Consider the following 24,939-nt stretch of genomic DNA (forward strand, 5'->3'; position numbering starts at 1 on the left):
CAATTAAATGACGATTCTTGCGTTCATCCACTCCATTTTGTTGTGGGGTTCAAGACACAAAGTTTGATGAGGAATCTCATTGGATACCATATAAGATTGAAAGATGAGAGACAAATATTCAAAAGCATTATCACTATAAAGAACACAGATAGGCAAATTAAACTGAATTCTAATTTCAGCACAAAATGTAGTGAAGATTGAAAATAATTCTAAACGCATTTTCATTAAATATAGCCATGTAGTTCAAGAGAAATCATCAATAAATGTTATAAAATAACGAAAACCATATTTTAAACTGATACGACTAAGACCCCATACATTTAAATGGACTACTAAAAAAGGAGAACTAACACGTTTATTGACTCTACTTGGGAAAAAACTACGACTTTGTTTCTCAAATTAAAAAGACTCATACTTTGAGGAAGAAATACTAGAGAGACTAGGAACCATCTTCTTGAGATTAGGAAGAAATGGGTGTCCCAGCCGACAATGGACCTGTAGTGGGGAAGTAGTCATCGTGCACGCCATTGAGGAAGCAAGGGAAGACAGATAGTAAAGGCCAAGAGACTCAAGCCCCATGCCAATCGTTCTTCTGATCCTCCAAACCTGCACAAGAACATAATCAAACAAAAAGGTTATAGAGCAATTAAGACTATGAGTGAGTTGATTGACAAAGAGCAAATTAAATGAACATTGTGGTAAATAGAAAAACATATGACAATGGTAAAGTAGGAAGAGAGGATGTTGTGCCAATACCCATGATTGAGGCTTGAGAGCCATCAGCCAATGTAACAGGAGGTAGAGACTGCAGATTTTGAATATGAGACAGGAGAGAGCAATTACCAGACATGTGATTAATGGTACCAGAGCCGAAGATCTATGGGCTAAGAGAAGATGAGGACTTAGAAAAGTAAGCAGTAGGGTTACTAGTGTCAGTAAGGGATGTGATGGGTAAAGTAACCTGTTGTGCTACTCGAAATAGAAAGAACTGACCATACTCCCCCTCGAAGATAGTCACTGGTGAAGAATCACTGGGTGTGATACATGTCTAACCCTCCAAAGCACCAACAACCATGTTAGCAATACTAGCTGCCTGAGGTGGACGATCATCTAGGCGATAGCAAGTCTCTCTAGTGTGATCAAGACAATTACAATAGGAGCACTGGGGCCGAGGACGACCACCACCACCACCACGATCAGTCGAGGTAGTAATAAGGGCAGAGTGATCTACAGGTATGGACACGCCACAATTAGCAGTAATAGAAGAGGCTCGAAGTAGCCTGGCAAATACCTCCATTAAATGAGAGAGAAAAGCATTGCCGAGAATCTGTGTCTTAACGAATTCAAGTTTCGGTCAAATTCCATAAAGACAGAGGACAGTAAACATTTGATCACGTTGTTGCCGTTGTTTCTTCATATCTGAATCAAAGGGCATCAAGTCGTTAACATCTGTAATAAAAGCTTGGAGCGTACCCAAATATGTGGTCATATCCAAATCAGCTTGTCGTAGATTGAATAAAGCATCAATCACATCATAAATACTAGTGATGTCACTCGTATACAACTCACGAACTCGACTCCATAGAACACTACACTCACGAAGAGGTCGAAATATAGGTATCAAAGTCAATGCAATATTTTGCCACAACAAACTGAGTAACTGTGCATCCACCTATTGCCAAAGAGATTGATTTCCTACGAGAATAGATGAGATGGTCGTTGATAAATAAGCCTCAAGTTCATGTCCAAGAAACCAAATTTCAACCATAGATGACCAAGCCGAGTAATTTGGGCCATTCAATTTCTCCATAGTAATAACTAGTATGCCCAAAAAATGGGGAATAGTCACAGTTGTGGACATGGTGGAAAGGCTTGTGGATATAGATGAAGACATGATATAGTTGTTCTGGCTAACTAGGTCTAGATCTAGAATGAGGGGTCAAATCTAAACTAAATAGATCTGAAACAGACTTGAACCAAAAAGAATATCAGAGAGAGTGCATAAAGCTAAGAGTCGTCGAAATTGGAACGATGACGGATCTCGACGCGCAAAGCTGGGAGTCACTAGATCAAGAACAACAATTGCTAGATTTAGGCGCAAACAGTGGCTAGTCACCGAATCTAGACGCGAACGGTGGCTAAAGTCACCCCTATCTGGAACAATGACGGTTGGATCTGGGCGCGAACAGTGGTCGTCGACCAGGAAGAAGCAACGACGACAGATCTGGGTGGCCGACGATCTAGGTGGGCGGATTTGGATGACCGCGATCTAAAAAATGGTCGTGATTTGAGAAACGATCACAATCTGGGTAGGCGGATCTAGATGACAACGGCAGCAGTGGTAACAACGTCAGTCGACGACAGTGGCCATATTATGTGAATAAAAATAATGTGTATATTCCACTCAAAGTGTATAATACAAGAATATATATATACATATAAATATTTAAAATTAATTACACTAATACCCCTTATTTATCGTATTTAACAAAAAAAAACCAAGATAAAACACAAAATAAAATTTAATCCTTTCGATCTTTCATACCTAGGGTGGAACCAATAATGTTTTACCAAATTTATCAAATTTATTTCTTCTTGTTTCTACTTTAGGAAAATTTGATGTTGATTTCTATGGGGATATGAAACTATGAATTAAAGGTTGATTGTGTGGGAATAGAAGCAGACTACATGGTTCGAATCTCATTAGTGTTGGTCCCTTGGAACCAAGAAACTGATATTTCTTCTTACCCAAATGCTATAGGTTTACAACTAATATATACTAAAGGAGAGCAAACAAATCTCTACACAAAAGGAAAAGATTCCAAACCAAATCAAAGATTACAAATCAGCTCCCTTAATCCTAGGAATGAAAGATCTACGACATATCTTCAAGATTTACATCATATAGCAATATATACATCTAATATACAATAAAGATAATAATCCCAATATCTTTGTGATATTTCTAACACTCCTCCTCAAACTAATAAGTAAATATTTTTCATTTACAGCTTGCATGTAAGGGTATGCAAACGGTTGGTTTGATTACCAAACTGATCAAAAATTACTAACCAAAATAACTTAACTGTGTTACATAACTGAACCGAATCGATCAAGTCACCCCAACTAATCGAATCGATAACCGAAAAGAACCGTAGAAATCGAACCGAAAACCGAAGTAACACAAATAACCAAAAAAAAACAAACTAACCAACTAACCGAACAAAATAAAGCTGGAAAAAAAGAAAAGGATTGCCTAGACCAAAACACAGCTACTAATTAGTAATTACTTGGACCTGCCATCAAGTGGAACTCTCAAAAATTAGAAAAAAGAAAAGGATTGCCTAAGACCTGCCATCAAGCGGAACTCTCAAAAATTAAACCAATCCATGGACCACAAGTGGCCTTCCCTGAATTCCAACTAAATTCACATGCAACATAAGCCAATCCAAACAAGGCGAGGCTGATAAGAACCTCTCGCTATAACTCCATTCTTGGGATCATCCAAACCATACAAAGCCAATCCTAATTGAAGGTCTGATTTTTTCCCATTCAGAAACAAAATATTTGCAATTGAAAAACATAATACAAGCACAAAACACAGATATACTAGAATTACAAAATACAAAGTATTAACCAATGCAGAAAATGGATGTCCCGGATCTAAGACGATCATGAAATGTACAATATATATCCCACATATCCATGTTTTAATTAACCAACGGAAAAATATTAAAATCAGTGTCATTTCTATTTTCTTTACCAAAAACAAAATTGCCTAAAGGATGAATTGTGTCAGAAATATCTTACAGAAAGCATTGCAAAAAAGCAGCTTGATTTGTGTCAGATCAAGTTGATTTTTTTGGGCTATCCTCTTCTCCTTGAGTTCCAGAATTCTTTTTTCTCCATGACTTCTTGTACACCTTCTTTATACCCTTCTATGAAGCTTTTCAGTGCATATCTATATGCAGAAGCTCTAGTCATGTACACCCTCCGCAATGCGGGCTTAAGAGTCTGCATCCCCCCTCTGGCAGCAATGGCTTAATTGTTCCCAGCAAAAGATACTATAAGATGTCAGCAATGAATACAAAAGAAGAAAAGTTCAAAGCCCAAAAGCAATATAAATTCAAGAACAAAATGTTATTCCAAACATGCACCAAGTAAAAATTAAACATAGTGTTACGCCTGCCAAAATAATCGAAAAAAATGATAATAATAACAAGTCCAAGAAGAAGAAACACCACGTGGTAGACCATCAAGATGTCACGTGGGAGGCCATTAGCCCACCTGGCTGCTTCATGCAGCTAGGAGGGGGGACCCCACGCATGGCCGCTCCCCCCCCCCCCCCCCCCTCACAGCAACATGGCCAAGGAAAAGGAAGGGGGGGGGGGGGGGGGGCTCCACCCCCGAGAGACCTCCCTCGGGGATACTGTACACCCTCAAGGGAGGTCCCTCGGGGGTGCCTAATGCACTTCTCCGTGCACGCACCCATGTACACTCGCATGCACGCTCAGCCACCCCCCATCTGCTTACGCATGCCTACACCCACGTCTTCCCACACCCGCACATACCCGCGTTTGCGTTTGCATTTGCTCGCTTGCGTGCTTGCACCTATGCGCCCTCACGCCGATGACCCCAAAAGACTCTGTCATAACCACCCTCGTGAAACTTGGTCAAAACTGCCTTTGAGATGCCTGCCGAGGAAATTGGGCCACTTGACACATGAATGCTCCTCCCATCGCTATAAATAAGGGGACTTTTCCCTTCATTCGATATGCAATCTCTCACGCTCACATCTCCTTCTTGCATTTGACTACTCTACATTTTCAAGAGGCTAACTTAAGTCATTAGAGGGTCTACGCGGGGATCCTCGCTCGCACCCCTAACCGATCTTCTTTCTTGGATAGGTCATCCATCGCTCTCAACCTAACTGAGGGACTCATCCATCGTTGTTGTTATCCTTGAGAGACTCATCCATCGCTAATGCTACCCCCGGGAGAGTCATCCATCGCTCCCGATAATCACCTATTGCTTGAATAATCCACACGTGAGTCATCCTAAGGCGATTTTCCATATATAAATTTATTGTCGTAAACGTGTAACAACAATTGGTACTGTTTGTGGGAAACCAATAAAAGGCCACGAAACAATTCACTCGACATGGCACAAACTCGAAGCAATCGTCGGACCATATCTCGTGGTGCTCAATCACCCCAACGAGAAACCCTTTCTCGTGTAAAAGATCAATATCTATTCACCCATGAGGACTAGCTACCCCTCATCCATCAGAGTCGGCCACCCCTCACCCATCAGTCCCCTCGTGAGGGTCATCCATCCCGCCCTCATCAGTAACTGCCCTGTCCAAGGCCTCCTCACCCATTGGGGATTCAACTTCAAGCACCGCCCCTTAACACCTCACATGCCCTCCCAAGACCCTATTTTCCAAGTCACATTGACTCAAGTGTACCAGCCCCGCCCATGGTTCCTCAAGCTGAGTATGAAGAACTGCGACAGCAGCACACTGAAGGGATGCAAGCCCTTCCTGAAATGGTTGAGATTTTGCAAAGCTTGGTTCCTCGAGACTCAATGCCGGCTACTCTGAGGAAGTTTATACCAGAAACAGCTCTGTCCAATGGGACACATCAAGAGTTGCTAGGAAACGGCTCCTATTGAGAGGCTACTCCTGACTCTCATGCTCAATCTGCCCCTTCTCGAAATAACTGACCAAGGTCTCCTACCCGAGAGGCTCCTGCCCAAACCTATCCCTGTCGAGAAAATCAAGGAGGGGTCGAACGTCAAAAGACAGGTAGGCAAAGCCCCCATAGGGGAGATACTCCGAGACAGTGGTCAGCACCCCTATTGAGGGAGGACGAAACTCTTCTAAACCAGTGTCAAGGCGTAATGCTAAGCCCAATGACAACCCTACAACCTTTAGTGCCTGGGAAACGACAGATATGAAGAAAATGATTGAGCAGGTGTTGCAACAAAATAAGTTATTACCAGTTTCAAAAAAGCAAGCACGAGGGAGGCTACCATTTGTGATAGAAGTAATGGAAAAGCCCTTGTCAATGAAATTTAAGATGCCCCAAATAACCCCTTACTCTGTCAAGGATGATCCTTACGATCACATGCAGAACTACAAGTCTTTGATGATGCTCCATAGATGGGACGACAAGATAATGTATAGGGCCTTCCTGTTAACCCTAGTTGAACATGCTCGGACTTTGGTTTAATGGTTTACCTGAAGCATCCATTTCCTCGTTTGGGCAGCTAAAGGCAGAATTTATCAAAGCATTCATTATTAACAGCCAGAGGAAGAAAGACATGGCATACCTCCTTAGCATTCGGCAAGGGAGCAAAGAGACCCTACGCCATTATGTGGACAGATTCCAGAATGCTACACTTGAGATTCGCAACCTACCAATTGAGATGGCAATGTCTGCCATATTGCAAGGGGCACGACTAACTTCTTTCCAAGAATCCCTATCTCTAAACTCGCCAAAATCCTTGGCAGATTTGTTCGTCAGGGCCAACAAATATATACATCATACAGAAGTAACGAGGACTGTGGCAATAGATGAAGACAGGGAATGGAAAAAAAAGGAGCGAGATATTGAAGAAGATCTTGATCGGCGACAAGAGAGGGTCCAAAGACTAGATGATGTCAAGCTGCAGTTCAATCACTATACCCGACTCACCCAACCTCGGTCTGCCATATTGGCAGCCATAGAAGGATCAGGCCTAATCAAATTTCCAAAAAAAGTGGATCAGCCTATAGGGAAAAATCATGATGAGTATTGTCGATACCATAGGACTTGTGGCAATTCCAATGATCAATGTCAGCAATTGAAAAATCAAATTGAGATGCTTGTCCGAGAAGAGCACTTGCGAAGATATGTACGAGAAGAAGAGGGAAATAACAAAAAGCCACAAAGAAGGGAAGAGAGACCTGAAGCACAGGAAAGACATAATCCAAGATAGCAAGAGAGAGGAAGCGACTACAAACAGAACCCCCCTCTGGATAATAAACCAACACATCAGGCTATACACGTCATTTCAGGCGACGAAACCTTGGCTAGTGATCGCTTTTCTTCCCGAAAGGCCTATGACCATTTGACCTACCAGGTCAATTCAGTAATGGAGGTTAGAGAAAATGAAGAGCTCATTATGTTCACATCTGCCGACATAGGAGATGTAATCATTCCACATGATGACCCGAAAAACACCCCATTGGGAGAATTTTGGTAGACAGTGGTAGCTCAGTTAACCTCATTTATTGGAATTGCTTCAAGAAAATACACATTTCTCAAGATCAACTGAAAAATATCTCTTCCCCTTTATATAATTTCACTGGGGAAACTATCTCGGTGACTAGTTCAATTCAGTTGCCAATCACATTAAGCTATAATCCTCAAAGCACAACATGCCAGGCCTACTTTATGGTGGTTAAAGCCCTACCAACTGCATACAATGTAATTTTTGGTTATCCCCTACTCAACGACATGGAGGCTTTAGTCTCTTCCTGCTATCTATTGATGAAATTTCCTACACCCCAAGGAGTGGGACAAGACCAAGGGGATCAACAGAAAGCCTGTGCGTGCTATGTTGCATCTACAAAAAGGGAAAAAGAGTGAAGAGACTTTATCGATTACCAAACAAACTATGCAAGACTAAGTTGTATTATTTCCTATTTCCTTCATTTGTATTGTAGTAATGCGAGTCCAAAACGAGGTTGTGGACATATGCACATTTGGCTGAACCACATCAAAATGCTTGTACTCACTCCTACAAATAAATTATCGTTATTGCATCCATTATTATCTACCAAATTCGATCAAGGGTTCTTTTCAAACAAAAAAGCTCATTACCCTCGCATAGCCCAGCAACGAGGTGAAAGTTAAAAGCTCATTTCCTTGCTCATAGCCCGGCAACAAGGTAAAAGCTAAAAACCCGTTGTCCTGCTCATAACCCAACAACGAGGTGAAAGCTAAAAGCGTATTACCCCGCACATAACCAGGCAACGAGGGGAAAGCTAAAAGCTCGTTGCCTTGCTCATAGCCTGGCAATGAGGGAGATAACAAGCCCATTGTCCCGCGTGTAGTCTGACAATGGGGAAAAAAAAAATAAGATATTGTCCTACATATAGCCCGACAATGGATATTCTCTCTAATCGCGAGCGTAGACATTATGTCAAACCACAAAAAACAAAATATTGATGCCACTTAATTGCAAACGTAGGTGTCACACCGAACCGCGAGAACAAAACATATTGCAAATGTAGACATTATGCCCACAATACCAACAAGCATGTACACGCGAAACTAGGGAGCCACAACATTATAACAAAAAAAGCTCATTGCCCCACTCACAACCCAGCAACGAGAAGGCAAACACATTTCATTGCCCCGCAAGTAGCCTGACAATGAGAAGGCATAAAACCGTTGTCTCGTGATTAGCCACACGTCAAGGAAGCATAATATCAGTGGCCTTGCAAGGGACTTATGCCGCTTTGCCTAGCGTCTGAATGGTGCAATAGTCGTTATCCTGTATTCATCCATTCGCAAGCAATCCAACAAGCCATGAAAGGGAACGCCAATCATCATGAACACCCTTGGATTCAGAGAAAATTCCCCAATATGTCAATTCATCTCTCGACAAAATGTAGATATGTATATGAACCAATAATGGCACGGTCACTCTTGAGTTGATTTGAAGATCTTGCAGAGCCCCCTCCATCTTGAGAGCCAGGAGCATATGAAGAAATCGTGTCTATACTCCTCGAAGATGAAGAACTGAACACATGGACCGTCGCAAGGGGAGGAGCTTCAACACGTCATGTGAAGACTCTTACCATATCTTCTAGAAGCCATTGGCGCTTATGAGAAGTCGAAATACGAAAATGTCAGACCTACAAATAACGCAGAAGACTCGTTGAAACAATGGCCAAATGAGAAGCTCAAGCCTCCTTTTATAGAAGCACCCAGGGAGCAAAATGCCAAAGACAGCTACGAGAGACATGAAGGAGGAGATTGCTATAGAATAAAAAAGAAAAATAGCCTCTTAAAAATAAAGTAGTGCTGTAAGCAGAATACTCTTCCTCCCGGGACACCCGACAAAAAGAATAGGGAGCAATTGTTACGCCTGCCAAAATAATCGGAAAAAAAAAAATGATAATAATAACAAGTTCAAGAAGAAGAAACACCACGTGGCAGCCCCAGGAGCTGCCATGTGGCAAACCATCAAGATGCCACATGGGAGGCCATTAACCCACCTAGCTGCTTCATGCAGGAGGAGGGACCCCCACGCATGGTTGCTTCGTGTGGCCAAAAGGGGGGCCCCAGGCCCATGGAAGCGGCCACACAATGGCCGCTCCCCCCCCCCCCCCCCCATGCTGCCACGCAGTAACGTGGCTAAGGAAAAAGGGGGGCCTCCACTCCCGAGAAACGTCTCTCGGGAGTACTCTCACACCTCTGAGATGTTGGTCCCTTAGGTAATGGCCACTCAAGAGAGGAGGGGTGAATTGAGTGGTTAAATAAAACTTTTTACTTATTCAGTTATTTAGATGATTATTCACCCTATATCGAAATATATCTATTTTACAGCAAATAATGATGCAGATATGAAAGCAATGAAGAACAAGAAATAGACACAGCGATATATAGTGGTTCGGTGTATCTCAAACACCTAATCCACTCTCCCAAGATCTCAACCACTCTTAGAGTTCCACTAATCCAATCAACACCAAGGTTTTCCTAACTTACCTTTGAAACTACACACAAACATCTAGATTTTCAACAGATCTAGGAAACCAAAACAACCCACACAATAGTTTAACGATTACAAGAATCCTCACAAGGACACAAGTAAATCACAGAAAAAATATTACAAGGCAATAAGAAAATAAGTAATCAGTTATACCCTCAATTGATGTAAATGAAAACGAGGCTCTTTCAGCACTTCAATTTCCAATTGTCTTGGACTTGATGTTGAATGTGCAATGGGGCACACAAGCCGTTTGAATCTTAAATGTAATCAATAAGGACTTTGAGAACTTTAGATGAAGGCTTTGTGATCGCTTTGAACGTGATTAGAGAGGCTTCAAACCGAGTTTAAGGCGTTTTTATACTTCTTATGGCGACCTGCTTTCCTTTTAAACGTTTATGCCCGTTAGACCCAAATAGTCAACTAATTAGAACCTTTAGTCAACTATTGTTGAACCTTTAGTCGACTAATGAAAATCAATAGTCGACTTTCTTGAGGTTTAGTCAACTAATGAAAATCACTTCTCGACCCAGTCGACTAATACTGCAAGAGAGAAGCCATTTATGCAGAGATGCTCTCTGCTTAGTCAACTAATGAACTAAAAATGCTGAAAATAAGTTTTCTCCATTAAAATATATTTGCAAAATGATTTAAATAAATAATCATACTTTATTTGAATTAACGCCATAAAGAATTATTAGAAAATAAAATTGGGGGTTAACAATTTGTACATAAATCAAAATTGGTCTTTTTGTTAATTATCAAAATCTTAAAATAAATATAATAATACAAGTTGGCATAACATGAGAGACCTTTCTCGGGGGTATTGTACACCCTCGAGGGAGGGAGGTCCCTCGGGGGTGCCTAGCGCATGCCTCCGCACGCGCGCGCGCACTCACGTACTCTCGTGTGCACACTCAACCGCCCCCTATCTGCTTACGCAAGCCTACGCCCACGTCTTCCCACGCCCACGCTTGCCCGCGTTCGAGTTTGCTCACTCGCATGCCCGCACCTATGCACCCTCGTGCCGATGACCCCACAAGTCTCAGTCATAACCACCCTCGCAAAAATCGGTCAAAACTGCCTCCGATATGCCCGTCAAGAAAATCGGGTCACTCGACACATGGATGCCCCTCCCATCGCTATAAACAGGGGGTCTTTTCCCTTCATTTGGTATGCAATCTCTCACACTCACATCTCCTTGCATTCGACTACTCTAAATTTTCGAGAGGCTAAATCAAGCATCAAAGGATCTGCGCGGGGATCCTCACCTGCGCCCCTAATCGATCTTCTTTCTTGGATAGGTCATCAATCGTTGTCGTTATCCTTGGGAGACTCATCCATCGTTGTCGCTCTATCCCGAAAGAGTCATCCATCGCTCTCGATAGTCACCTATAGCTCAGACAATCCACACATGAGTCATCCTAAGGCGATTTCCATATATAAATCTATTGTTGTAATCGTGCAACAACACATAGGATTTGGGATAAAAATTGGCGTTCCTAAACAATAGCAGCATCAATCAAGAAGAATGGCAAGAACAAGAAACAAGAACGAGAGAATACCTTGACCCCCTTGAGACAACAACAAACCTGTAATAAAAAAAATTGAAAAATCCTAAACCCTAACCTAACAAAAAGTCGAAACTAACCTCTGTCAGTTGTCGATGTGGGTCCATCGTTGAAGCACAAGGAATGGAAGACTCTGTCAGTCCAATCGTCAGTGTGGGTCGATCATCGAAAGACTCGAAACTAACTGACGATAAACGATTAGGATTTAGAATTAGGGTTTCAATTAGGAGTAGGATGGAAGGAGCTTACCAACGACGACGAATTGACGGTAGGGTTTTGATTAGGATTAGGGTTTCTTTGTGTGTGGGTCTCTCTCTCGGTCTCGGTCTCGGTCTCGGTCTCGGATCCTCAATGGCTTGATCTCTCTCGAATACTCAGTGGCGGCTGGTGGGTCTGAACTCTTACACGCTCGGTCTCTCTCAAATGCTCGAAGTAGCACCCACATAACCAAAAAACGACGTCATTTTATGAAGATCAAAATGACGTCATTTTACATATCGATTGGTTCAGTTAGTTCGATTATTCCGACAACAAAAACTGAACCAATCATCGATAACCGATTTTCCCAAAAAGACTAACCGAACCAAAAAAAGGCAAGCTAATAACCGAACCGAACTGACAAGTTTGGTCGATCCGGTTCGGTTAGTTTAGTATAACCGAACTTCTGCTCAATCCTACTTACATGTAATTTCTTCAAATCTAGTTGTAGGAAAACCTTTTGTAAAAACATAAGCCCATTGATTAGCAGAAAAGAAATATGGGATGGTGATGAGACCCTTGTCTAATTTCTCTTTGATAAAATGTTGGTCAATCTCTATATCTTTAGTTCAACCATGTTGCACTTGGTTATGTGTTATGCTTATTCTTAACTTCTTGTCACAATATAGCCTCAATAGGTTTTGCTCCTTTTAATCCCAAATCGTAGAGAATGATTCTCAACCACGATAACTCACAAATTCCATGAGCCATTGCTCTTAGTTCTGCATTGGCACTAGATCTAGGTACTACTGGTTGTTTTTTACTCCTCCATAAATTAATGTTTCCTCCAAAAAAAAAATATACAATAACCTATAGTAGATCTCATAACTGTCAAGGATCTAGCACAATCAGCATCCAAATAAGCTTCCATAGTCAATTTTCTTCCCCTTTTAAACAGAATTCCTCTCGTTGGTGTGGCTTTCAAATACTATAAGATTTTATGAACAACTTGCATATTTTTTTCTCTAGGATTATGCATAAATCTACTAACAACCCTTACTAAGTAGACAACATTAGGTCGTGTATGAGATAGACAAATTAACCTTCCTACCAATCTTGCTTGTCTCTTGCTGATTAGGTTTCAATGGTGAGGCTGGCATAGGAAAAGACTGATTACTAGTCATAGAATGGTCATTGACCAAAGGGTGGTTGTCATTGATTGTAGACTAGTCATGATCAATGGCTATAGGCAAAGGCAAAAGTTGGTCATGGTTAGTTGTTACAGGTAAAGGGAGGAGAAAAACTTCATCTTCTGAGGTGGAATAGTACTCCCCTTGAAGATGAAGATTGGGAGAAGGGAAAAATGGTATATCTTCATGAAAGGAGACATCAAGGGATATAAAGAACCTTCGAGAAGGGGGATGATAACATCGATATCCCTTTTGAGTGTTAGAATAACCAAGAAATAGGCATTTAAGTGCTCTAGAGTCAAGCTTGGTGCAGTTGATTTTGTAGATGTGAACATAAGTTGTGCACCCAAACACCTTGAGAGGTAAATCAGTTAAATATAGTAGGTGAGGATAGGAAACAGAGAGTTTTTGAAGGGGACTTTGCTGGGCAAGGATCCGAGACAGGGTTCAGTTGATAAGTTATGTAGCAGTTAAGACTAATTCCCCCAAAAATAAAATGGAACATGGGTGTCAAAAAGAAGGGCTCGCGTCACATTTAGAAAGTGACAATTCTTCTTCTCAACAACCCCATTTTGCTGAGGAGAGTCAACACAAGAGAAGTCATGAAAAACCCCATGGGACTGAAAAAAATGGTGTAAGGTATGATTAAAATATTCCTTTCCGTTGTCAGTCCGAATACTCTTTATGTGAACCCCAAATTGTGGATGAATGAGTTGAAAGAAATGTTGAAGGATCTTTGGAACTTCAAATTTTCTTCCATCAAAAATAGCCAGGTGACCCGAGTATAGTTATCAATAAAAATAATGAACCACTTGGCCCCATTTAGAATAGAAACTTTGGAAGAACCCCATACATTAGAATGGATTAAATCAAAAAGGAGTTGAAGTTTGTATAGGTGAAGGTGGAATACACAATGGTGTTTAGCAAGCTCACACGCTTCACAATGAAAATCAAAACTACAGACACGTAGGAATAAAGAAGGGAACATAGCTTTAAGAGAACCAAAAGTAAGATGACCCAAACGTCTGTGGTGAAGCCAAATGTTAGACAGTTTAGGTTGGTTTTCTTTTGATTCAGCAGATTGTTTCTTAGAAGCAATAAGAGCCTGCACATCATCAAGAAGATACAGCCCATTCTGGACTCTAGCAACTCTAATCTTCTTCTCTGATATCTAGTTCTAAAATACATAATGGCTGTCAGAAAAGGTGATAATGTAATATAGGTCTTCGGTTAGTTTACAAGTAGAGATAAGATTAGTAGTAAGTTTTGGTACATGAATGACATTATTTAAATGAAGAGGAGTTAAAGTGATATGGCCTTCAACAATAATAAGAGAGGATCCATTGGCAACAATGATTTTGTGATGCCCTAAACTCGATTTATAGGAAGTAAATGAAGTAGAATCATGAGTTATATGGTCAACAGCACCCAAATCAAGTACCCAACAGTTAGGTTGAGATGTTCCAGAAGCATTAAAAGAGTAAGAAATAAGACATTTACCATTCCAGGCAAATGAACAAGAACTAAAGGACTTAAGAGTGTATCAAAGAGACCTTTTAGTCGTTCAATCTCTTTCTTGACATCAATACTCGATAAGGAAATTTGCTTTGTTTGAGGGTTGTCTTGATGTAGCCTAGCCATTGGGAATTCCTTTAAAACCTCCCAATCTGCGGAACACTTGCTCTTTCCCATGAATTTTGAAACAATTTTCTTTTGTGTGTATTGGTTTCTTGCAGTAGCTACACCCCAAACCATCTTTGTTGGACTTAGATCTTGATTTAGTTGCAGCTGGTATGGTCTTCTTTACTACCATAGATCCAACAGATGTTGTGGATCATGCATGGCAAAGCATCGTGTCTCTTCTCCTAAAACAATAAAGAATACCTTTGTAATAAGAGGCAGAGGATCTAGTCAATCTCAAACCAAATAAAAGTAAGTGTGTTATAATAATCAATCATTGTCATCCCTCCTTGCTTCATAGCAACAGCCTTAATCCAAAGCTCATAGATAATTATTGCATCCTGCTTCATGGAATAGCTTTTTGCGAAGATTCTCCCAAATGGCATAAGTAGAAGATAGAAACATGTAGGTTGCGTTCTCTTTATTGTTTTCAAGTCATTTTTAGTTTTCGATTTTCTAAAATAATGAAAACGCGTTCTCTTTACTGTTTTTAAAAATGCATTTTTGAAAATAAAAAAAAAAAAAATTGTAAAGAAAACTCAAAGCAACAAACAAGTTGTTTTGAGTGTTTTCATCCAAAACAAACTCTAAACTCAAAACACATTTATTTACTTATTTATTCATATTTTATTATTGTAATGAGAAAAAGTATTACAAAATTCATTAACTTTAAAATGTATATATTTTTTTAATAATATATTAACATTAAATATTTCTAATTTACTGAATAATCAAATTTATTGAATAAAATATTATTAAAAAATTATTTTTAAATTTCAAAGAAAACGCGTTTTCTAATTTTTTGTTTTGAGAAATAATTTTTCAAAATGATAAAAAAGAACACGTTTTCAATTTTCTAAAAACAGACTACCAAAATAGAAAACTTAAAATAAATTCAAAACTCAAAACTGAAAATTGAAAAGTAAAAAGAACGCACCCGTAGTTTCTATTTATTTCTAGTAACATAGAATTCCAAAGCCATGACATAATCATGGCACCTTTTTCATCTCAAGCCCCAAACTTTGGATCAGTAGAGCTAGGACCCTTACCAGTTAGGTGAGACAATTTTCCATGCCCTTTTAGATAGGTAGAGATTACTTCAAACCATTGTTGATAATTCTTTCCATGGAGTCAATAAGCTAAATCGATAGAATGAAGATCACTATGAGAGTCGGATGTATTTTCAGTAGGTTGAAGATCACCTGAGAAAACAGTGGGTTGATCCCTGAATGGAAGATTAGGAGGACTTGAAGTGATTGCATCAGAAACTGCAGAGATGGTGGTAACAATATTGGCTAAATAGCTGCAGCAATGAAGACTAAAAAATAGAGAATTGAAGGTAGCTGTTGAACAGCAATGAAGGCTGTAACGACAAAATAAAAAACACTCCTAAAGAAGCAAAAAAAATAGGGTTCCAAGGAAGGAGGCTCTCAGACCATGAAGAGAAAATAAAGAAATTGATATTTCTTCATACCCAAATGCTATAGGTTTACAACTAATATATACTAAAGGAGAGGAAACAAATCTCTCTACAAAAGGAAAAGATTCCAGATCAAATCAAGGATTACAAATCAGCTCCCTTAATCCTAGGAATGAAATATCTACAACATATCTTCAAGATAAACATCATATCAGCAATATATACATCTAATATACAATAAAGGAAATAATCCAAATATCTTTGTGATATTTCCAACAGATGAATCCAATAGTACTTCTACTTGATCCTTTTGGCTGAGGGTCTTCTGTACAAATAAGGGTCTCTTGTATGAATAACTTGATATTCAAGTCTCACCATAACATCATCCACACTAGTAAACTTACATTCCATGCATTCAATTTTTTACTTTCTCCACTTGAAACCTTTGAATTATATTGTTTCCATAATTCGAGTTCTATATTCATGCCTTATTTTATCTCATGCATTAAGAAAATATCATTTGTAAATAGTGCACACCAAGGCACCTCTTCTCGAATGTATTTAATGAGTTCATTAATCACAAGACTAAAGAGATAACAACTAAGTGCAGATCCTTGATGTAATCCAATATTATTGGAAAAACCTAAATATCTCATTCATACATCCTAACACACATTTCTGCTAGATGATACAGGTATTTACTGCCATATACATAAACAATTTGGACTTCTTTTTGCCTCAATAAGATTATGTCAAAACTTTTTCCAAATTCATAAACACCACATACAAATCCTTTATTTATCTCTAGACCATTTCATTAGATGCCTTGATAAGTAGATGGCCAACAAGAACTAGTTATGAGAAAAATATAAATAAGATTCCGCAAAATTCTCAGATACCTAATCATTGCAGGATTTGTATTTCTCCGTTATCATAATAGAATACACCGCTACTACTACCCACGCACACACACTTGCATATATATATACATCTGTTATATTACCGACCATGAATAAGACTAAGCTTTACCAATAATGGAAATCCAAAATAGGCACAATAATAGCAGTATAGCTCAATATTCTGAATCTGAAATATATCTATTAAACAAAGCTTGGACAAATTAATTGAAAAACAGAAATTAATATTCAAAATTTCACAATTATCCTATACATGATTTGATGCCTACGCTAAAATATCAATTAGTCTCTCCCCCTTCCCGCCACCAGCCTTTTCCTCTTCTTCTTTCACAGATAGCTCAATATGGAAAGTTACCCACTTTGAAAAGCAACGCAAAAGAAGATCTAAAGACAATGCTTAAACAATTACCGAGAATGATAACTCTTTATCTATGAATCATTTTGGCCATCGTTTTGATCGTGGGTTCCAAATTTCTGCTTGAAGGAATCTTGCCTCTGCAGCCACATCATATGACCCTGCAAAATTACGGCGTTTCAAAGACAGATTAGGCTGAAAGATCATCAACAGACCAAAACGACAGAAATAGGATTCGAACCGACCTGGAGGGCCGCGGCCCAAGCGATTAGAAAAGAAGCGAACCATAACTTCTTGTCCTTGAGGAGCTTCCTTGCTTCGAATTTCTTGTTCGCGTCCATACTCGAGCTTCACTGCCAAAACCCTTATTTTTGTCCTTTCAAATCCAAAGAGGATGCTTTACCATTCATTTTAATTAAAATTAGTTATATGCAACAGTTGTTACTTGTATATGCATCTTATAATTTTCTTTATTTATTTATAAACTATAATAAATAGCATCATTTTATAGTTGAATTGGCTAATAACACACCATTTTATTATTAAATTAATGTCAGAGGAAGATAATTACAAAATAGAGGGTTAGTGCAAATCAAATTCGATAACCAAATTAAATCAAAAAATAAGAACACGAAGAACAATAAGTAAAACTTCATGTTAAATCGTTCAAGCCACTTTGATAACGCCAACGAATAGGGACCACAAAGAAGCCCCCAAACAAATAGTCCAAAAAACACCCCAACATCTCTCGATCGAAACAGAACGAAGCCCTCTTTTCCCAATTGATCAAAGCCACACAAAATAGGTCACCACAAAGGTAGATCAGTCTCAAAGACGGGTCAAAAGCACAAAGCCAAGAGAGAAAGCTTTTTTGTAAAAGAGACCTAAATCTCGAATTTGTAGAGGTTGAGATCGGCATTGAAGGATTGCCCCTCACACACAAGGAAAGGCGGCCCAACGAGAATGGAAGAATAGATCAACCCACAAAAGGCAAGAAGTCCCAATCACAATCGGATAACACATGGAAGATGAGAGGAAGCAATCGACCAATGGAAGGAAACACAAGAGGAAGAGGTTTCGATCGCAAAAATGAGAGACACACAAAGAGGGCCAAAATGCCCTTTTATACGAGGGCTTTAGGGCTAAGGACAATGGACTTCTCCCACTTGAGGAAATTGGCTAAGGCCTATTTCTCCTCCAAAGTGGGATTGGGGCTTGTGACCCGATTTCTAAAATGGGTTGCCTAAAAGTGGTGATTATGGGTTAATATTTCAATTATGGGCCGAAGCCTATGAAGATTACACCCACCCAAAACCATTGTCATCGCCTTGGGCCTCATTAGGAAATACAAACCCAACAATTAAATTATCAACTTGTCACAATCTTAAGAGTTTACCTATGGTTTAGATTGAAATTGAGATGAATAAAGGGAAGAAAGCAAAAATGAAAGAAGAGACAACATAGAAACAAAAAGAATTCAGGAAAAATGAGACAAAAAGATAAGGAGAACAACAAGAATAGAGAGAGAACAGAGAAATCAAAAGGGAACAAGAGACAAAAAGAGAGATTAGAGTTAAAAGAGAAACAAAAATTCAATTATCATTTCACAATAACTAATTTTCCAAGTTACAACTTACTTATAGGCTTTTTAAGTAAATGCATAAATTAGCAAAGTATAGCGAAGGAAAATACATTCCTAATATATCCTTAGGTGGTGACAATGCACAGTTCTCCTTTCCATGAGAGAGTTCTTGTCTCGGCTTTCATAATCAGATTTATTCTTCTTCTATTTTTCCTTTCTTTCTTCCTCATTCTAAGTTTTTTCCTTTCTTTTCTTACATTCCGTTGCTTTTGTTGTTCATACAAAGATAAAATGTAGATTCCAAGGATCGCCATGTCAAGGCTCCCATCTCCAATGTCAAAACTCTCGAACCATATGGTAGCAACCTTTTTTTCCATCATCTTTTGAACCATATGGCTATTATTTTGTGCATTCAGTTTCAATTACTCCTTTTCTGCTAGTAAGTAGTCTTTATCGCTTGAAATAACGGCATGATTACCATATTGTCCAAAATCAAAAACACTTAAAGCTGCAGTAATATTGTTCAAGTCCTCAACCTTCAGCTTCTTTGGTCCAAGTCCTCATTGAATCTCTATCTATGCTCATCAGCCTTAGGATCAGTTTCCTTATAACCAAAATAAAGTTGTTTAGGTCCTAATTGATTGATCAAAACTTCATTAACTGCGTATCATCACAAACTTGATCCATCATAGGGTAGTGTCACCAGCATACCTCATATCAACTACATGAAAGCTATCTTCATCACAATCCTTCTCTCCTAATGTTATTTCAACAGCTTCCTGCAAATATAGAACATGATTCTCACAGATCTCCTTGTTCAATCTCTCTTCCCCACAAGAGTTTACTTCTGATTGTTCTTTGCATTCCTGCACAAGAAGCCATAGAAGTACATTCGTTCTGCTGGTTGCTCTTAAGATAACATTTAGGAAATAACCCATGCTTTTTGTACCTGGCTTCCAGCACTAATTCTTGTAACCTCGCCATATCCGCAGCCTATTTTACAGTGACATAATGCATCATCTTCATTATAGGCCACAACACATCATCAAGTGCACTAATGAAACTCGATGCAAAATAAGACTCGGTTAAGGTTTGATAGAAATTAAGCACAAGTGCTTTTAATTTTTCAAACCTGACTAGATACTCCATAATCGAGCTTTCTTGTTTTAGTTTGTTGAGCTCGTCTTCACAATTCTCATCTCTGAACTAACCCTTCTTAGAAAAAATCATCAAAGATTCATCAAATTGCATTGATAGGCCTTCCAACTTTCTTTTAATTCCGTCTAACCTTCTAATAATTTTGTTGACGAGGCCTTACACTTATTAATCAAAACCAAAATTGACTCATAATTCTAGCTAATCTCTACCCAAATTTGCAGATCGAAAACTGCAACATTCTTCTGCTGCAGTTGTGCTTCAAATTGTATTATGCTTGTTCTATCAACCACAGCCAAAAAATATCATGAGTAAAAGAAGTCGAAGGCCAAAGAGTACTCGTCAACCTCATATAACTCAATCAATCCTGGATCAATCTCGATCAGTAAAAAAATGATGATCGATCAATCAAATCAAAAATTGTTGATCCGCTTTCAAATTTGTCTAAAATTGATCAAATGAACTCATTTGGCCTGTTTTGCTTTCAAAAGTCAAACAAGAATTGCCAGAGTTTTAGCCTAAAGCCACCTAACCCAACTTCATCTCTCAATTCCATGCCAAGAACACCTAATGCTACTTCATCTCTTAATTCCAAGCCGAGAACTGCTTTGATTACGATCGGCTTTTGCTCCCTTCAAAAATGGATTGGGCACAACTACTAGTGCTCACCTATTGTAACATCCTAGTATTTTAAAAAATAAAAATAATTAATTTATGTATTTGAGATGATTGATTGAAAATTTGTGACTTTGTGGAATTTTATGGAGGACATTAAATTTATTATTATTTTTGAATAAGGAAGTGATTGGAAGATTCTTGAATTTTTTTTGAGAATCTAAGTATAAGTTTAGAATTTTGGGAGTTATTGTAATTTTTAATTTCTTTTAAAGCAATCTCCATGAAAGAGAAATTTCAAAAATTGAGGAAAGGTGTTACGCCAAAAAGCTATATCAATTATTTTTATATATATTATATTCATATAAGCCTTTCAAATTTAATCTCCATCTTGGTTTTTCTTTCCAATTGCAATTGGAGGGACCTACGCACATTATGCCTCTAGCAGTAAGCCATACTTTATTTCTTTATTAATATATTGGTTATAGATGGGTTGAATTTCTTGAATTAAGGGAATAGATTCAAGCTAGGATTTTAGTAAATTGAGGAATAAGTTGTAGTTAGGGGTTTTAGAAATTTATCTATATAAGTAGGAAGAAGGTAAGGAGAGATTGGAAAAAAGTCGTGTGAGTTCAATAAAGAACCGGAGCTTTGAGGTAAGAGCAAAATATTTAAAGTTTGATGGATGTTGATTTTAGTAATATTTCTTTATGTTTAATTTTTGTTAGAAGGATCTTGAGGAATAATATCAGTAATTTTAACATTGTAGAGAATGTTGAGCCAAATTGCTCTAATCAACCTATTGTGTATTTTGATGTTTGACAAAACATAATTTTAGTAAAAGTACTTTTGATATATTTAAAACTTCTAATGGATTTTTGATATGTCTTAAGTATTAAAGTATTTTGTGTATCAAAATGAATCAAGAAATATTATTTCTCTAAGTCTGGAATATTAGCACATTATAAGGGGATATATAAGAAAATATTTTCATTTTGAAAAACTATTTCCCAGTATTTCAATAACTAATATTCATTGTTGTTAAAATAATTTTTAATTAATTTTTCAAGAAATAAAAGGTATGTATTTTGGTGTTGATAAAATCGTTAAATTCCGATTTTGTATTAAAACCAAAATTCTACTTTATTATTGTTTTGGATTTTGATTTTTTAGATAATTTTATTGAATCCAAATAAGGGCGTACTTTCTTATTTACATTTATGTATTAAAGTAAATATAAGGTAAAATATAAACTAAAGAAAATGAGGACATTTACTTAAACTAAAAAAATGTAAATATCTTGTAATGTATACATGTTATATGGATTATATCTTCAAACAATTACTATTTTTATAAGATTTATTTTTTATAATTTTGGCCTCAGAAGTCGACTCTTGATTCATTAGAATCGACTCCCTTAACCTAAAGTCGACTCTTGCAAAGCTAGAGTCGGCCCAGCCGAGAGTATGTTATGCAGAGTCGACCTGGCAGTATTTGTAACGGCCCGCCTCCCGAAGCCCCTACCGCGGATAGAGAATTCGTGAGATGGTCATTATTTAAATGATATCGAACAATAACATAAACTAAACCTCTCACACAACTCTTTTAGAAACCATATTATTATTTTTTTACATCACATAACATTGCATAACCGTCTTTACATAATCATTCACAACTTGGGCCTACTTGGGCTTACATAACATACCTCCATCTCACAAACATAAAACATTACTCTTAACACAAGCACTATGACACCCAAGATTTAGTTTCGGGAGAGTTCTGCATTTTCTACCATGACACGACGGTCTGGACCCAAACCCCGTTGAACGTACCTACTATCACAGACATTTCTCTTACCTGGAATGATAGAAAACAAACGTGACTCACAAGACTCAGCAAGCTCTAGAAAGAAAGGCTGTAGGATACAGACAAGACTCTTCCCATAACATCCCATACAATTCATGCCAATGCAACGTCATGTCATGCCATGCCCAATACCTACCTTATTTTCAGATGCATAAACATATTATAAACTTCACATAAACAGTCATTGGGGCCCACATCAAATACACATTGGCACCCAAGTCCCACATACAAACCTAAAATCAGCCTCTTATAGGCTACCATACCATTTCCCTTACACGTTCATTCCTGTCATTATCAACATAATCTATTGCCGTGGGTCTCACCCCAGGGTCTTACCGTGGGCCACACCACCGTGGGTCTCACTCCTAAGGCCTTATCGTGGGTCACGCTGCCATGGGTCTCACTCCCAAGGTCTTACCGTGGGCCACGCCGCCACTCATACTCATCGCTTAGAACCGTGCATTCTCACCATACAGTGCAACAAATTGGAAATGCAATGGATTTTGTAGCATAAACGTGATGACAAGGCCCCCATAAACTAAGCATCAGGCCATGCTACGCCCATATAGGAATTCACACATGTGATATGCTCTAAATGCACCGACTCACCTAGAGAACACAAATCGGCACTTGGATCAACCGGGTCATGCAAATGCTCACACATCCCATCACACACAAAGCATGTCCCAACAGTGAATGCAACACAAGCCTTATGCAGCACACATATCATGATATGCACACAATCAAGGCAAAAATCTGGCAGTACTAGCTCTTTTGACTCGTCTAACGCTTATCGTAACAGTCGATGACTGGTGCCTATACATCCAGCCATCAACTGCCATAACCCACGATCGACAATCAGTGGCTTTGTATCCCATACCCTTAGACACCCATATAGGCAACACTAAACTTTTATACTTTATATTTATCATTTTGCACACTTTATTCATGACAACATAGACACCATTATGTCATTCACATTCTCATCTCTTCTCATACCCAGGAAACAATCTCCACATTCATATTAAATTATTGACATAACCCCATAATCTTTACCACATCCGTTTTCTAAGAACCTAACACTAACGGATTCGGCATCATTCCTAAGGAAAGCCGAGCGATACGAAGCTCCGTGACGGTCGAAATGAAAGACGCCAAGACGTCATTGCTTAGCTCATTCCATTAACAATAAACTCATTAATAAAATATAAGTCATAAGGTGGTTACCATGCGGATTATTATTATTAATGCGTGGAACTGAGTCACGGTGAGAGAGGGAATAAAATACGAAAAACCACGGAGACTTTCACAGGAAATAAAGAACACGAGGAGAAGATTAGAAGCTTGCCTGTAAGAGGTTGATTTTTGACTTTTACACTCCCGATGCGAAGTAAAACTTTTTGTTGCGTTTAATAGGACCATGGCTTAAATTAATTAAATCTAACCGCATAAAATTTATAATTTAATTATATAATGATTTTACTAATTTTTATCCACATACCTAATCACTTTCCACGTTGAAATAATCTCAAACCCCTTTTCCTTATTTCTTTTCTTTTATTTTCTTTTTCTGTCATTTCTTTTCTTTTTCTTTTCTTTTCTTTCCTTCTTTCTTTTTCTTCTTATTCTTCTTCCTCGCCCCTTCTCCCATGGGCATGCACTAGTGGCCACCTGCCGCGGTCGAGCTCTACCAGCCGCCGCTATCTCCTTCCGGCAGCACCATCGACCGCCCCCGCTACCGATGCCGCCACCCACGGCCCCGCGCTGCTGCTCGCGTCGCCCCCCCCGGCTGTTGCTGCTGCTTCACTCAACTGCCATGGCCGAGCTTCACTCGGCCAGCTTCCATGGCCGTCGCTGCATCACGCCTCTCTTCCTCTTTCTATCTCTCCATCTCTCTCCCTTTCCCCTCCTTCTCCCTCTCTCGGCTTCCCTCTCAATCTTGCTCTCCCATCTATCCTAGCTTCTCCCTCTCGGCCATGGCTGTCACAAGCTCTTTTTCTCTCCTTCTTCTGTTTTGATTTGAAATAAAGGGCTACTGTAGAATGCTTGGAGGCCACGCACGCGCATACATACATACATACATACATACATACATACTTACATGCATACATACATACATATATATATCAATTGATTTAATTTAATTCAATTTGATTTAATTTATCATTATCATTATTATTATTATTATTATTATTATCTGTCGACGTTTGGAATTGGTCGACGGAGATTTGTTGGCCCGCATCGATATGGTAGATTCGAGAGAGGAATAGTGAAGTATCCAGTTCGATTTGCTGAGCCGCCAGCTCGTCCCTGTAAGGTACTTCGAAGCTCAAGTTAGTGAGCGAGTAAGCAAGTATATCAGGTGTTTGTAAGTTGGTGGAAAAGAGTACATACCCCAGCCCTCAAGAGGGCTGGTCGATATATATATCAGCAGAAGCTCCTCTACATGCTCCGTACTTGTATAGGCAATGGGATGGAATATCCAGCTGGGGCGTCCCTGTCGTAGCAAGATGTCGACAAAACCTTCATTAATGTGGATGGGATCTACCATTAATGAGGATGGGATCTGCCTTTAATGAGGATGGGATCTGAGATGGACGCTCAGAAACCCAGGCGCGACTGTAATGA

The 24,939-nt window shown here is 38.9% G+C and overlaps 2 protein-coding genes across 5 annotated transcripts; one reads left to right on the forward strand and one right to left on the reverse strand.

Annotated features, from left to right (window-relative positions):
• Positions 1–223: 223 nt before the first annotated feature.
• On the reverse strand, positions 224–17,503 carry LOC127809155 (uncharacterized). Of its 4 annotated transcripts, none has more exons than XM_052347882.1 (3): positions 17,339–17,503; positions 17,148–17,254; positions 224–606 (listed from the first exon to the last, which is right to left on the reverse strand). In XM_052347882.1, the coding sequence occupies exons 1-2, from the start codon at positions 17,432–17,434 to the stop codon at positions 17,168–17,170; spliced, it is 183 nt and encodes a 60-aa protein (XP_052203842.1). In that variant the 5' UTR covers positions 17,435–17,503; the 3' UTR covers positions 224–606; positions 17,148–17,167. The 4 variants fall into 4 exon arrangements, with proteins under 4 accessions (XP_052203842.1, XP_052203839.1, XP_052203838.1 ...); XM_052347879.1 differs by lacking the exon at positions 224–606 and adding an exon at positions 616–4,064; XM_052347878.1 differs by lacking the exon at positions 224–606 and adding an exon at positions 3,029–4,040.
• Positions 6,214–6,981, forward strand: LOC127809363 (uncharacterized). Its single transcript, XM_052348125.1, has one exon. It carries the CDS (start codon positions 6,214–6,216, stop codon positions 6,979–6,981), a length of 768 nt encoding a protein of 255 aa, XP_052204085.1.
• Positions 17,504–24,939: the final 7,436 nt, after the last annotated feature.

Source organism: Diospyros lotus, chromosome 9 (assembly GCF_014633365.1).
Source record: "Diospyros lotus cultivar Yz01 chromosome 9, ASM1463336v1, whole genome shotgun sequence".
In the NCBI taxonomy this organism is placed as follows: Eukaryota; Viridiplantae; Streptophyta; class Magnoliopsida; order Ericales; family Ebenaceae; genus Diospyros; species Diospyros lotus.

What these genes read in the sequence shown, in the direction of transcription:
- LOC127809155 (XM_052347882.1), bottom strand. Translation starts at nt 17,434, where the DNA reads ATGGACGCGAACAAGAAATTCGAAGCAAGGAAGCTCCTCAAGGACAAG. An exon ending in CTTGGGCCGCGGCCCTCCAG is followed by an intron (nt 17,255 to 17,338) that starts GTCGGTTCGAAT and finishes GTAATTTTGCAG; the next exon opens with GGTCATATGATGTGGCTGCA.
- LOC127809363 (XM_052348125.1), top strand. Translation starts at nt 6,214, where the DNA reads ATGCTCGGACTTTGGTTTAATGGTTTACCTGAAGCATCCATTTCCTCG.